The sequence below is a fragment of the Podarcis muralis genome, chromosome 4, assembly GCF_964188315.1.
Source record: "Podarcis muralis chromosome 4, rPodMur119.hap1.1, whole genome shotgun sequence".
Lineage (NCBI taxonomy): Eukaryota > Metazoa > Chordata > Lepidosauria > Squamata > Lacertidae > Podarcis > Podarcis muralis.
The window spans coordinates 526,941-539,303 of NC_135658.1; the positions used below are offsets into that span (position 1 = coordinate 526,941).

The following is a 12,363-nucleotide window of genomic DNA, read 5'->3' on the forward strand; positions in this document are numbered from 1 at the left end:
GGTGGGAATTTAAGAAAGTGAAAAGCTTTTGGGAAATGTTATACAATGAAATGAAAAAAATGTTAAGATATACTTTTGTAAAAAGACCGGAGGCTTTTCTCTTAGGGATTGTAGGAAAGGATATAAGAAGAAAAGACTGTAAACTCTTTCAATATGCGGCAACGGCAGCCAGAATCTTAATTGCCCAGAAATGGAAACAAGAAGAAATAGCGACAATAGAAGAATGGAGACCGAAATTGACAGACTATGCGGAATTGGATAAATTAACTGGGAAAATTAGATATACCAAAGACCAAAAGTTCATCGAAGACTGGGGAAAGTTTGTAGATTATCTGAAAAACATATGTGGTACGAACACAACGCTAGTGAGATTTCAAGAGGCACTGTAAAAATGGGGAAGTATTGTCAGCAGTAAATAGTGGGGAAGTTACAGATAGGTAGCCGTGTTGGTCTGCCATAGTCAAAACAAAAAAATTCCTTCCAGTAGCACCTTAAAGACCAACTAAGTTAGTTCTTGGTATGAGCTTTCGTGTGCATGCACACTTCTTCAGATCTGGTCAAAGGCCTGGAAACGATGCCTTATGAGGAACGGCTAAGGGAGCTGGGCATGTTTAGCCTGGAGAAGAGGAGGTTAAGGGGTGATATGATAGCCATGTTCAAATGTATAAAAGGATGTCACATAGAAGAGGGAGAAAGGTTGTTTTCTGCTGCCCCAGGAATGCGGACACGGAGCAATGGATCCAAACTACAAGAAAGAAGATTCCACCTAAACATTAGGAAAAACTTCCTGACAGTAAGAGCTGTTCGACAGTGGAATTTGCTGCCAAGGAGTGTGGTGGAGTCTCCTTCTTTGGAGGTCTTTAAGCAGAGGCTTGACAACCATATGTCAGGAGTGCTCTGATGGTGTTTCCTGCTTGGCAGGGGGTTGGACTCGATGGCCCTTGTGGTCTCTTCCAACTCTATGATTCTATGATTCTATGATACAATTGCCTCTGGTCTATTTTGGGGAATCCTTTAACATGTTTAGGTTTTACTCTGCTAACTATACATTGGAGTTCTGCCTGGATCAATACTGAGTAGAATTCCATGACAGGGTCTTCCTCCTCTCTGGGGTTTCTGGCAAGCGATCCAACAGTGCGCCAGTGTGCAGTCTGCCTTTGCTCCTCCATTGTCAGAAGTCTCCGGGCTCTGAGAGACAAGCAGGGAGGGGGGCTTATGGCAGAAGGAGAGGGAGCCCCCGGTGGCTCCTCCTCCTTCTCCTGACTCACCTCTGCCTCTCAACCTCCCTCCTCCCACTTGTCTCCTCCCTCTTCTGCCTCCGATTCTGGACTGCATTCTGCCTCAAAGCCTCCCAGCTCTTTCAGCAGAGGCTTGACAACCATATGTCAGGAGTGCTCTGATGGTGTTTCCTTCTTGGCAGGGGGTTGGCCCTTGTGGTCTCTTCCAACTCTATGATTCTATGAACAACAACAATTATTATTATTTATTCATTCATTTATACCACACACATCTGGCTGGGTTTCCGAAGCCACTCTGGGAGGCTTCCAACAAAATATTAATACAATAGTCCATCAAATATTAAAAGCTTCCCTAAAACATAACAACCATCCATTTTTGGTCCACTGAATTAGAAATTCAGCATTTCTGGGAGGGGAAATGGCATACTATTGAATGTTTGCCTAGCAACATGCTTAAGAAAGTTTTGGTTATTCATGATGAGAATAGGATTTATTTATGTTGAACTTCGCTTGGTTCCTCCTTGGCAGCCAGTGCAATGGTTTCAGCAGGGCTAGAACTCAGGACCCGCTGCCTTGAGGGACACCTAAGAGCAGTTGGGCAGGGGAAAGGTCTCCCTTGGGAGGCGGTGGACTCTCCTTCCTTGGAGGTTTCTCAGCAGAGATCGGACGGCCATCTGCCATGGATGCTTTAGCTGAGATTTCTGCATTGCTGGGGGTTGGACTAGATGACCCTGGGATCCCCTCCTATCTCTCCACTCCTGAATTCTAGGAGGAGCTTCCTTGCCTCCTGCAAAGCCCTTTTCCCTGCAAGCTCTTCCTCTGGTTTCTGGCCAAGGGAGGGAGATGCTCAGAGCCCAGCCAAGAGCCAAAGGCCCCCCCAAAGGGACAGAGGGAGATGCTCAGAGCCCAGCCAAGAGCCAAAGGCCCCCCCCCCAAAGGGACCGGGGGAGATGCTCAGAGCCCAGCCAAGAGCCAAAGGCCCCCCCCAAAGGGACTGAGGGAGATGCTCAGAGCCCAGCCAAGAGCCAAAGGCCCCCCCCCCAAAGGGACTGAGGGAGATGCTCAGAGCCCAGCCAAGAGCCAAAGGCCCCCCCAAAAAGGGACCGAGGGAGATGCTCAGACCCCAGCCAAGAGCCAAAGGCCCCCCCAAAAGGGACCGAGGGAGATGCTCAGAGCCCAGCCAAGAGCCAAAGGCCCCCCCCAAAGGGACCGAGGGAGATGCTCAGACCCCAGCCAAGAGCCAAAGGCCCCCCCAAAGGGACCAAGAGAGATGCTCAGAGCCCAGCCAAGAGCCATAGCCCCCCCCCAAAGGGACCGAGGGAGATGCTCAGAGCCCAGCCAAGAGCCAAAGGCCCCCCCCCCAAAGGGACCGAGGGAGATGCTCAGAGCCCAGGCAAGAGCCAAAGGCCCCCCAAAAAAGGGACCGAGGGAGATGCTCAGAGCCCAGCCAAGAGCCAAAGGCCCCCCCAAAGGGACCGAGGGAGATGCTCAGAGCCCAGCCAAGAGCCAAAGCCCCCCCCAAAGAGACCGAGGGAGATGCTCAGAGCCCAGCCAAGAGCCAAAGGCCCCCCCAAAAAGGGACTGAGGGAGATGCTCAGAGCCCAGCCAAGAGCCAAAGGCCCCCCCAAAGGGACCAAGGGAGATGCTCAGAGCCCAGCCAAGAGCCAAAGCCCCCCCAAAAAAGGGACCGAGGGAGATGCTCAGAGCCCAGCCAAGAGCCAAAGGCCCCCCAAAAAAGGGACCGAGGGAGATGCTCAGAGCCCAGCCAAGAGCCAAAGGCCCCCCCCCAATGGACCGAGGGAGATGCTCAGAGCCCAGCCAAGAGCCAAAGGCCCCCCAAAAAAGGGACCGAGGGAGATGCTCAGAGCCCAGCCAAGAGCCAAAGCCCCCCCCAAAGGGACCGAGGGAGATGCTCAGAGCCCAGCCAAGAGCCAAAGGCCCCCCCAAAAGGGACGGAGGGAGATGCTCAGAGCCCAGCCAAGAGCCAAAGGCCCCCCCAAAAGGGACGGAGGGAGATGCTCAGAGCCCAGCCAAGAACCAAAGGCCCCCCCAAAAGGGACGGAGGGAGATGCTCAGAGCCCAGCCAAGAGCCAAAGGCCCCCCCAAAAGGGACGGAGGGAGATGCTCAGAGCCCAGCCAAGAGCCAAAGGCCCCCCCAAAAGGGACGGAGGGAGATGCTCAGAGCCCAGCCAAGAGCCAAAGGCCCCCCCAAAAGGGACGGAGGGAGATGCTCAGAGCCCAGCCAAGAGCCAAAGGCCCCCCCAAAAGGGACCGAGGGAGATGCTCAGAGCCCAGGCAAGAGCCAAAGGCCCCACCCAAAAGGGACCAAGGGAGATGCTCAGAGCCCAGCCAAGAGCCAAAGGCCCCCCCCCCAAAAAAGGGACTGAGGGAGATGCTCAGAGCCCAGCCAAGAGCCAAAGGCCCCCCCCCAAAGGTACCGAGGGAGATACTCAGAGCCCAGCCAAGAGCCAAAGGCCCCCCCAAAGGGACCGAGGGAGATGCTCAGAGCCCAGCCAAGAGCCAAAGGCCCCCCCAAAAAAGGGACTGAGGAAGATGCTCAGAGCCCAGCCAAGAGCCAAAGGCCCCCCCCAAAGGGACCGAGGGAGATGCTCAGAGCCCAGCCAAGAGCCAAAGGCCCCCCCCAAAGGGACCGAGGGAGATGCTCAGAGCCCAGCCAAGAGCCAAAGGCCCCCCCAAAGGGACCGAGGGAGATGCTCAGAGCCCAGCCAAGAGCCAAAGCCCCCCCCCCAAAAGGGACTGAGGGAGATGCTCAGAGCCCAGGCAAGAGCCAAAGGCCCCCCCCCCAAAGGGACCGAGGGAGATGCTCAGAGCCCAGCCAAGAGCCAAAGGCCCCCCCCAAAAGGGACCGAGGGAGATGCTCAGAGCCCAGCCAAGAGCCAAAGGCCCCCCCCCAAAAGGGACCGAGGGAGATGCTCAGAGCCCAGCCAAGAGCCAAAGACCCCCCCAAAGGGACCGAGGGAGATGCTCAGAGCCCAGCCAAGAGCCAAAGGCCCCCCCCCCAAGGGACCGAGGGAGATGCTCAGAGCTCAGCCAAGAGCCAAAAGCCCCCCCCCAAGGGACCGAGGGAGATGCTCAGAGCCCAGCCAAGAGCCAAAGGCCCCCCCAAAGGGACCGAGGGAGATGCTCAGAGCCCAGCCAAGAGCCAAAGGCCCCCCCCAAAAGGGACCGAGGGAAATGCTCAGAGCCCAGCCAAGAGCCAAAGGCCCCCCCAAAAAAGGGACCGAGGAAGATGCTCAGAGCCCAGCCAAGAGCCAAAGGCCCCCCCAAAAAAGGGACCGAGGGAGATGCTCAGAGCCCAGCAAGAGCCAAAGGCCCCCCCAAAAAAGGGACGGAGGGAGATGCTCAGGGCCCAGCCAAGAGCCAAAGGCCCCCCCAAAAAGGGACCGAGGGAGATGCTCAGAGCCCAGCCAAGAGCCAAAGGCCCCCCCCAAGGGACCGAGGGAGATGCTCAGAGCCCAGCCAAGAGCCAAAGGCCCCCCCAAAAAGGGACCGAGGGAGATGCTCAGAGCCCAGCCAAGAGCCAAAGGCCCCCCCCAAGGGACCGAGGGAGATGCTCAGAGCCCAGCCAAGAGCCAAAGGCCCCCCCCCCAAGGGACCGAGGGAGATGCTCAGAGCCCAGCCAAGAGCCAAAGGCCCCCCCCAAACGGACCGAAGGAGATGTTCAGAGCCCAGCCAAGAGCCAAAGGCCCCCCCCCAAAGGGACCGAGGGAGATGCTCAGAGCCCAGCCAAGAGCCAAAGGCCCCCCCCCAAAAAAGGGACCGAGGGAGATGCTCAGAGCCCAGCCAAGAGCCCAAGGCCCCCCCCCCAACGGACCGAAGGAGATGCTCAGAGCCCAGCCAAGAGCCAAAGGGCCCCCCCCAAAGGGACTGAGGGAGATGCTCAGAGCCCAGCCAAGAGCCGAAGGCCCCCCCCCCAAGGGACCGAGGGAGATGCTCAGAGCCCAGCCAAGAGCCAAAGGCCCCCCCCCCAAAGGGACCGAGGGAGATGCTCAGAGCCCAGCCAAGAGCCAAAGGCCCCCCCCCAAAGGGACCGAGGGAGATGCTCAGAGCCCAGCCAAGAGCCAAAGGCCCCCCCCCCAAAGGGACCGAGGGAGATGCTCAGAGCCCAGCCAAGAGCCGAAGGCCCCCCCCCCAAGGGACCGAGGGAGATGCTCAGAGCCCAGCCAAGAGCCAAAGCCCCCCCCAAAGGGACCGAGGGAGATGCTCAGAGCCCAGCCAAGAGCCAAATGCCCCCCCCCAAAGGGACCGAGGGAGAGGCTCAGAGCCCAGCCAAGAGCCAAAGGCCCCCCCCCAAAGGGACCGAGGGAGATGCTCAGAGCCCAGCCAAGAGCCAAAGGCCCCCCCCAAAGGGACCGAGGGAGATGCTCAGCGCCCAGCCAAGAGCCAAACCCCCCCCCCAAAAGGGACCGGGGGAGATGCTCAGAGCCCAGCCAAGAGCCAAAGGCCCCCCCCCAAAGGGACCGAGGGAGATGCTCAGAGCCCAGCCAAGAGCCAAAGGCCCCCCCCAAAGGGACCGAGGGAGAGGCTCAGAGCCCAGCCAAGAGCCAAAGGCCCCCCCAAAGGGACCGAGGGAGATGCTCAGAGCCCAGCCAAGAGCCAAAGGCCCCCCCCAAAGGGACCGAGGGAGATGCTCAGAGCCCAGCCAAGAGCCAAAGGCCCCCCCCAAAAGGGACCGAGGGAGATGCTCAGAGCCCAGCCAAGAGCCAAAGGCCCCCCCAAAAGGATCCCTTGCCAAAGGCGGATCCAGGGGGAAGCTGCCCCCTTAGAGCCATACAAAATGACAGAAATGAATAGAGATCAGAGTTCTGCCCTGGCTAAGTGTGTGCGCAATGGGGGGGGGGGGGCTGAGCTGGGCGGACTGGCCTTGCAAGGGTTAAGGGAAGTGAGCTGCCTTCCTAGAGAGGAGAGGAAGCAAGGGGGGGCAGGTCCTCCAGAGCTAAGGCCCCTCCCTCCTCAGTCCTTTCCTGCAAGGAAGGGGGGGTTGCTTTGTGTCCCTCCTGCAAGGGCTGCCTCGCTCCCCCCTCCTGGGATCTGGTGAGTCTCCTCTCTCTCTGGGATCTGGTGGGGGTCCCAGGGCTGCAGCAGGGGAGGGGGCCTGGGGGGCCGGATCTGCTCCTGCAGGGGGGGGACCCCAAGTCAGGGAGGAGAGGGTCCTGCCAGGGAGGGGCCAGGTCTGCCACGCTCTCCTTCCTGCAGATCAGAGGGTCCCAAACTCAGTTGGCCTTTTCCCCCCCATTTCAGAAAAACAATGATTCTCCCCCGAAATCTCCTTCTTTAAACAAAGGAGTCCCTGGGACTTGAACTTTGAGTGACGTCGCTCAGCCTCATTGCGCAACGGAGGAAACATCTGCAAGTGGTTTTCCAAAGCTGGACGAGGAGGTGGACTAGCCCCCCCCCCCCCAAAGAAAACCCCACAGGGAGGGAGGAAGAAAAGGTGGGAGAGAAAGGAGAGGAACAAAGAGAGGGATCCCAGCCCAGAGTCTGGCTGCTGCATTGGGGACCAGTTTCCCAGTGACTCCCAGGGCAGCTCCCCACGGAGGCCACTGCAGCAATCCCCTCGCACCCAGAGCAGGGCATCCCAGGACCACATCCTCTCTCTCCCAAAGGGATTGTTGCTGGAAATGGGCGCTGCTACTCCCTGAGCCTCCAGGGACCTGGGCATCAATGGCTGTGCGTGTGTTAAGCCATCTAAGGGAATAATCATAATAAATTAGCTGCCTAAATTTTAAGGGAGATGTCTTTGGCCCCGCCCACTTGGCCCTCACGGGGTTGACTAGATACATACCTGGCCCTCAAGAGAAAGAAAAAGAGACCCCACCCCAGGAGTCTGTCTTGAGAGTGGCAGAGAGTCCAAGTGCAAGAAAAGGAGACAGAAGCAGGGGGGAAATGTGCCCTGAAGTGGGGGTGGGTAGAGCAACTCCTGAGGACCCCCAGGTGAGGACCCCCACTAGAGCCAAGCATCCATTTTTCAAATGACTCCCTTGTCAGTCAGTTCTGACTTCATGCATTGACTGGAAGGCAGGAGCAACCAGACTGACTCATCTCCCAGAAATCCCTTCAGTTGCCTCCACATTTTGCATTGCTAGAGGGCTGGAGACTTACTTCTTCTCCCCTTCCTCCTTCTCTTTCTTTTCAAAAAGGTATCTCGTGGTTCAGGTTCTGGTGCCGTCCAGTCCTGATTCCTGGCAAGACTCATCCATGCTTGTTCAGGGATCTGTTTCTTCTCCTGACCTACAAATTCTGTAACAGAACAATGTATTTGCTTTGTAGGATTTGCTAGAGCTTCTCATTAAGACGGCCAGAACTTGGCAGAAGACCAAAGGGTTCCTTCTGATCTCTGAGAGCCTTCCTGAGAGCACAGATGGATGAGCAAGACCCAGCTGGCCCTGAAGCAGGAAGAGGCCATGCCATCCAAACTGGGAGCAGTGGGGGATTCTGGGAAAACTCTGGGCAGAAGATCCTGGGTGAGGAGGGCACCCTCCGCTCAGAGATGCAGAGCCAGCAGGTGAGGCAGTTCTGCTGCCAGGAGGCCAAAGGACCCCGAGAGGTTTGCAGCCGACTCTACCACTTTTGCCACCAGTGGCTGAAGCCAGAAAGGCACACGAAAGCTGAGATGCTGGACCTGGTGATCTTGGAGCAGTTCCTGGCTGTCCTTCCACCAGAGATGGAGAGCTGGGTGAGGGAATGCGGAGCGGAGACCAGTTCCCAGGCGGTGGCCCTGGCCGAAGGTTTCCTCCTGAGTCAGGCAGAGGAGAGGAAGCAGGCAGAGAGAAAGCAGGTGAGGGAGACTTTCCTCTGGATACTACCTTGACCAGAGCCAGGGCCTTTTCGGATGTGGGATTTGACATGCGCCAGGCCTTTGTTCAGGGTTCAGTCTGATTCTTTTCTTTCAGTACAAGAATAAGCGATAAAGAGGCTTCCTAGCCCCCTCACACCTCCTTTATAAGACCGGTGGTAACAGTAGTTGGCCATAGCGAATATTAAAGGTAAAGGTACCCCTGCCCGTACGGGCCAGTCTTGCCAGACTCTAAGGTTGTGCGCTCATCTCACTCTATAGGCTGGGAGCCAGCGCTGTTCGCAGACACTTCCGGGTCACGTTGCCAGCATGACAAGCTGCATCTGGAGAGCCAGCGCAGCACACGGAAATGCCGTTTACCTTCCCGCCAGTAAGCGGTCCCTATTTATCTACTTGCACCCGAAGGTGCTTTCGAACTGCTAGGTTGGCAGGCGCTGGGACCGAACGACGGGAGCGCACCCCGCCACGGGAATTCGAACCGCCGACCATGCGATCGGCAAGTCCTAGGCGCTGAGGTTTTAACCACTCTCAATTTTACTTGACTTGATCATGGATGGAGGATTTGACCTGGCATGTGTAACAGAGACTTGGTTGGATGAAGCAGATGGGCCTGTCCTTGCCGCTGCTTGTCCACCAGGTTTCTCTTACGCACAGCAACCCAGGTTATGTTTGCAGTGATTTTTAGGAAGTCATTAGTTTGCACCAGGCGTCCTATTGGGAAGACCCAGTTCTCCGAGTGCATGTTCTGGAAGTTGGGCAATAGGGGCAGTACAGGATTCCTTTTGGTGTACCGACCTCCCCGCTGCACCAAGGATTCCCTGTCAGAGCTGCTTCAGGTCGTGGCGGATGTTCTCCTGGAGACACCTAGTTTGGTTGTCCTAGGGGATTTTAATATTCATGCTGACACGACCTTACAAGGGGCCGCTCGGGACTTCGTGGAAAGCATGGCCTCCATGGGGCTGTCCCTGAATAAGTCTGGCCCAACCCATAGCTGCGGACATGCCTTGGACCTGGTGTTTACCTCTATGGATGTTGGTGATCTGACACTAAGTAAAAGCGAAACGAAAGAAGTGCCATGGTCAGACCACTTCCTGGTGCAACTTGACTTCTCTGCGACCCTTCCCCTCTGCAGCAAGGTGGAACCAATTCAGATGGTCCGCCCCCGCCACTTAATGGATCCAAATGGTTTCCAGAGAGTGGTAGGGGATGCTTTATCCCATGTTGATGGCCTTTCAACCGATTCCCTGGTGGCCCGCTGGAATGTGGAGTTAACCAGGGCTATTGACTGTTTGGCTCTGAAGCGCCCTCTCCGATTGCATGGAGCCCAGACAGCCCCGTGGTTTTCCACGGATCTGAGGGCAATGAAACAATCGTTGAGACGGCTAGAGCACCGGTGGCGGATGACCCATTCTGAAGCTGACCGGACACAGGTTAGAGCTCAATGTCGAGCCTACCAAGTGGCGGTAGCGACGGCGAAGAAGACGTTCTTCACCGCCTCTATTGCATCTGCAGAAAACAGCAGCAGGAGACTTTTTCAGGTGGTCCGCAATTTAGCGGAACCACCTGCTTCATCGGGGCCCAGTACGGGCCACATGATCTCCTGCAAAGTTTGCGGGATTCAGGCCTCATCATGGGACTGAAACTGCCTTGGTCGCACTGGTTGATGATCTCCGGCGGGCTAGGGACAAAGGTGAGAGCTGTTTCCTAGTTCTGCTGGATCTCTCAGCAGCATTTGATACCATCAACCATAACATCCTTCTGGACCGTCTTGAGGGGCTGGGAGCTGGGGCCACTGTCATACAGTGGTTCCGCTCCTTCCTCCTGGGCCGTGTTCAGAAAGTGGTGGTGGGGGATGAGTGTTCAGACCCCTGGGCTCTCACTTGTGGGGTGCCTCAGGGTTCTGTCCTCTCCCCCATGCTTTTCAACATTTACATGCAGCCGCTGGGAGAGATCATCAGGAGGTTTGGGCTGGGTGTTCATCAGTATGCGGATGATACCCAGCTCTACCTCTCTTTCAAATCAGAACCAGTGAAGGCGGTGAAGGTCCTGTGTGAGTGCCTGGAGGCGGTTGGAGGATGGATGGCGGCTAACAGATTGAGGTTGAATCCTGACAAGACAGAAGTACTGTTTCTGGGGGACAGGTGGCGGGCAGGTGTGGAGGATTCCCTGGTCCTGAATCGGGTAACTGTGCCCCTGAAGGACCAGGTGCACAGCCTGGGAGTCATTTTGGACTCACAGCTGTCCATGGAGGCACAGGTTAAATCCGTGTCCAGGGCAGCTGTTTACCAGCTCCATCTGGTACGCAGGCTGAGACCCTATCTGCCTGCGGACTGTCTCGCCAGAGTGGTGCATGCTCTGGTTATCTCCCGCTTGGATTACTGCAATGCGCTCTACGTGGGGCTACCTTCGAAGGGGACCCGGAAACTACAACTAATCCAGAATGCAGCAGCCAGACTGGAGACTGGGAGCGGCCGCCGAGACCATATAACACCGGTCTTGAAAGACCTACATTGGTTCCCAGTACGTTTCCGAGCACAATTCAAAGTCCTGGTGTTGACCTTTAAAGCCCTAAACGGCCTCGGTCCAGTATACCTGAAGGAGCGTCTCCACCCCCATCGTTATGTCCGGACACTGAGGTCCAGCGCCGAGGGCCTTCTGGCGGTTCCCTCATTGCGAGAAGCAAAGCTACAGGGAACCAGGCAGAGGGCCTTCTCAGTGGTGGCACCCGCCCTGTGGAACGCCCTCCCACCAGATGTCAAAGAGAAGAACAACTACCAGACTTTTAGAAGACATCTGAAGGCAGCCCTGTTTAGGGAAGCTTTTAATGTTTGATGTATCACAGTATTTTAATATTCTTTTGGAAGCCACCCAGAGTGGCTGGGGAAACCCAGCCAGATGGGCGGGGTATAAATAATAAATTATTATTATTATTATTATTATTATTATTATTATTATTATTATTATTCCAGTGGACTGCCGTCTGCCCAGATTTTAATTTGTTTTGAACTAATTTTAAGAAATATTTTAATTAATTGATTGCCTGTTCTTATGTTCTTTGTATACTGTGTTAGATTTATGATGTTAGCCGCCAAAAGATTGGCTCCGGCCAAGGAGGGTGGGGTACAAGTAAAAAAATATTATTATTATTATTAGGGGCTCCAAAGAGGATCGAGAACATCCCATAATGCTCTGCTGATGGCCCATCCTTTTTCTGGGAAGGCATCCATGGAATGAGATCTCACACCCTTAAAGTTTTTTACTTTTCCATTATCTTTCTGCTATTTCTTGTCATTCATTCTCTGTTTTGAATCCTTGTTGCTTTTTCAGGAAAAGGATTGTTTTGAGGAAATGGACCTGGATTCCTGTGAGGCAGAGAGGCCTCCGTTGGACACCAGAGAGAGGCCACTGGGTAAGGAGGAAGGTGGCTTTTCTCCATTTGGTCTCATCCTGTTGGTTTCCCATATAATCTCTGGGTTCTTTTCATCAAGTTATTTTTTTTTGGGGGGGGGGGAGTTGGGAGGAAGGGTCCCGAGGAGGAGAGATGTATTTCTGCATGACTAACATATGAAATGGGCACAAACGTCTAACTGCACTCAGCAGGTAAGGCTTTCTGAAAGGCCCATCTATAGTTAGAGATGCCCTGTTTCACCTGTGAGAGACATGGGCACTCCTGGCATCCTGCTTACCTTTTTTCTCTTTCAGGAGACAGAATGATGCCAGCAAAACCCCTTGATCCACCTTTTCATGGGGGCAGAAGGGAAGCAGTGGCTGTGGAACCAGATCAGGTCAGGGGAAGCTGCCTTGTGGGGTCAGAGGCCGAGGGATGGAGCAATGTCATGGACTGGTTGGGCACAGAGGAATGGTGGGAGGAAGCAGCCGGGGAACCAGGAAGGGAGGACGTCTTAGAGACCAAGGAGTGGAGGTGGAGGAAGGATGGGCGGTCAGAGGGGCAAGAGGGAGAAGCCTGGGAAGAGGAGGTGTCAGAAGCTGAAGGGGAAACAGGGCTTAGTGAGCTGGGAGACTCTGAGGCAGAATGCAGTCCAGAATCGGAGGCAGAAGAGGAAGGAGACGAGTGGGAGGAGGGAGGTCAAGAGTCAGAGGTGAGTCAGGAGAAGGAGGAGCCACCGGGGGCTCCCTCTCCTTCTGCCAGAAGCCCCCCTCCCTGTTTGTCTCTCAGAGCCAGGAGACATCTGACAATGGAGGAGCAAAGGCAGACTGCACACTGGCGCACTGTTGGATCGCTTGCCAGAAACCCCAGAGAGGAGGGGACTTGGCCTCCATATTGAGTTTATCTGTGCCTTCGCTTCC

At 55.6% G+C, this 12,363-nt stretch overlaps 1 protein-coding gene across 7 annotated transcripts in view; it reads left to right on the top strand.

The window, feature by feature from the left end:
* LOC114589686 (uncharacterized) overlaps nucleotides 1-12,363 on the top strand; it is a 386,543-nt gene that overhangs the window by 71,523 nt on the left and 302,657 nt on the right. For 2 of the 7 annotated variants that reach the window (XM_077927816.1, XM_077927815.1), the window contains exons 3-4: nucleotides 11,383-11,464; nucleotides 11,758-11,840. In XM_077927816.1, coding sequence (XP_077783942.1) covers nucleotides 11,383-11,464; nucleotides 11,758-11,840 — 165 coding nt within the window. Of the gene's footprint in view, nucleotides 1-6,153; nucleotides 6,321-7,529; nucleotides 8,038-11,382; nucleotides 11,465-11,757; nucleotides 11,841-12,363 lie in introns of those variants that run through there. The other 5 variants (XM_077927808.1, XM_077927810.1, XM_077927818.1 and 2 more) reach the window with 5 other exon arrangements.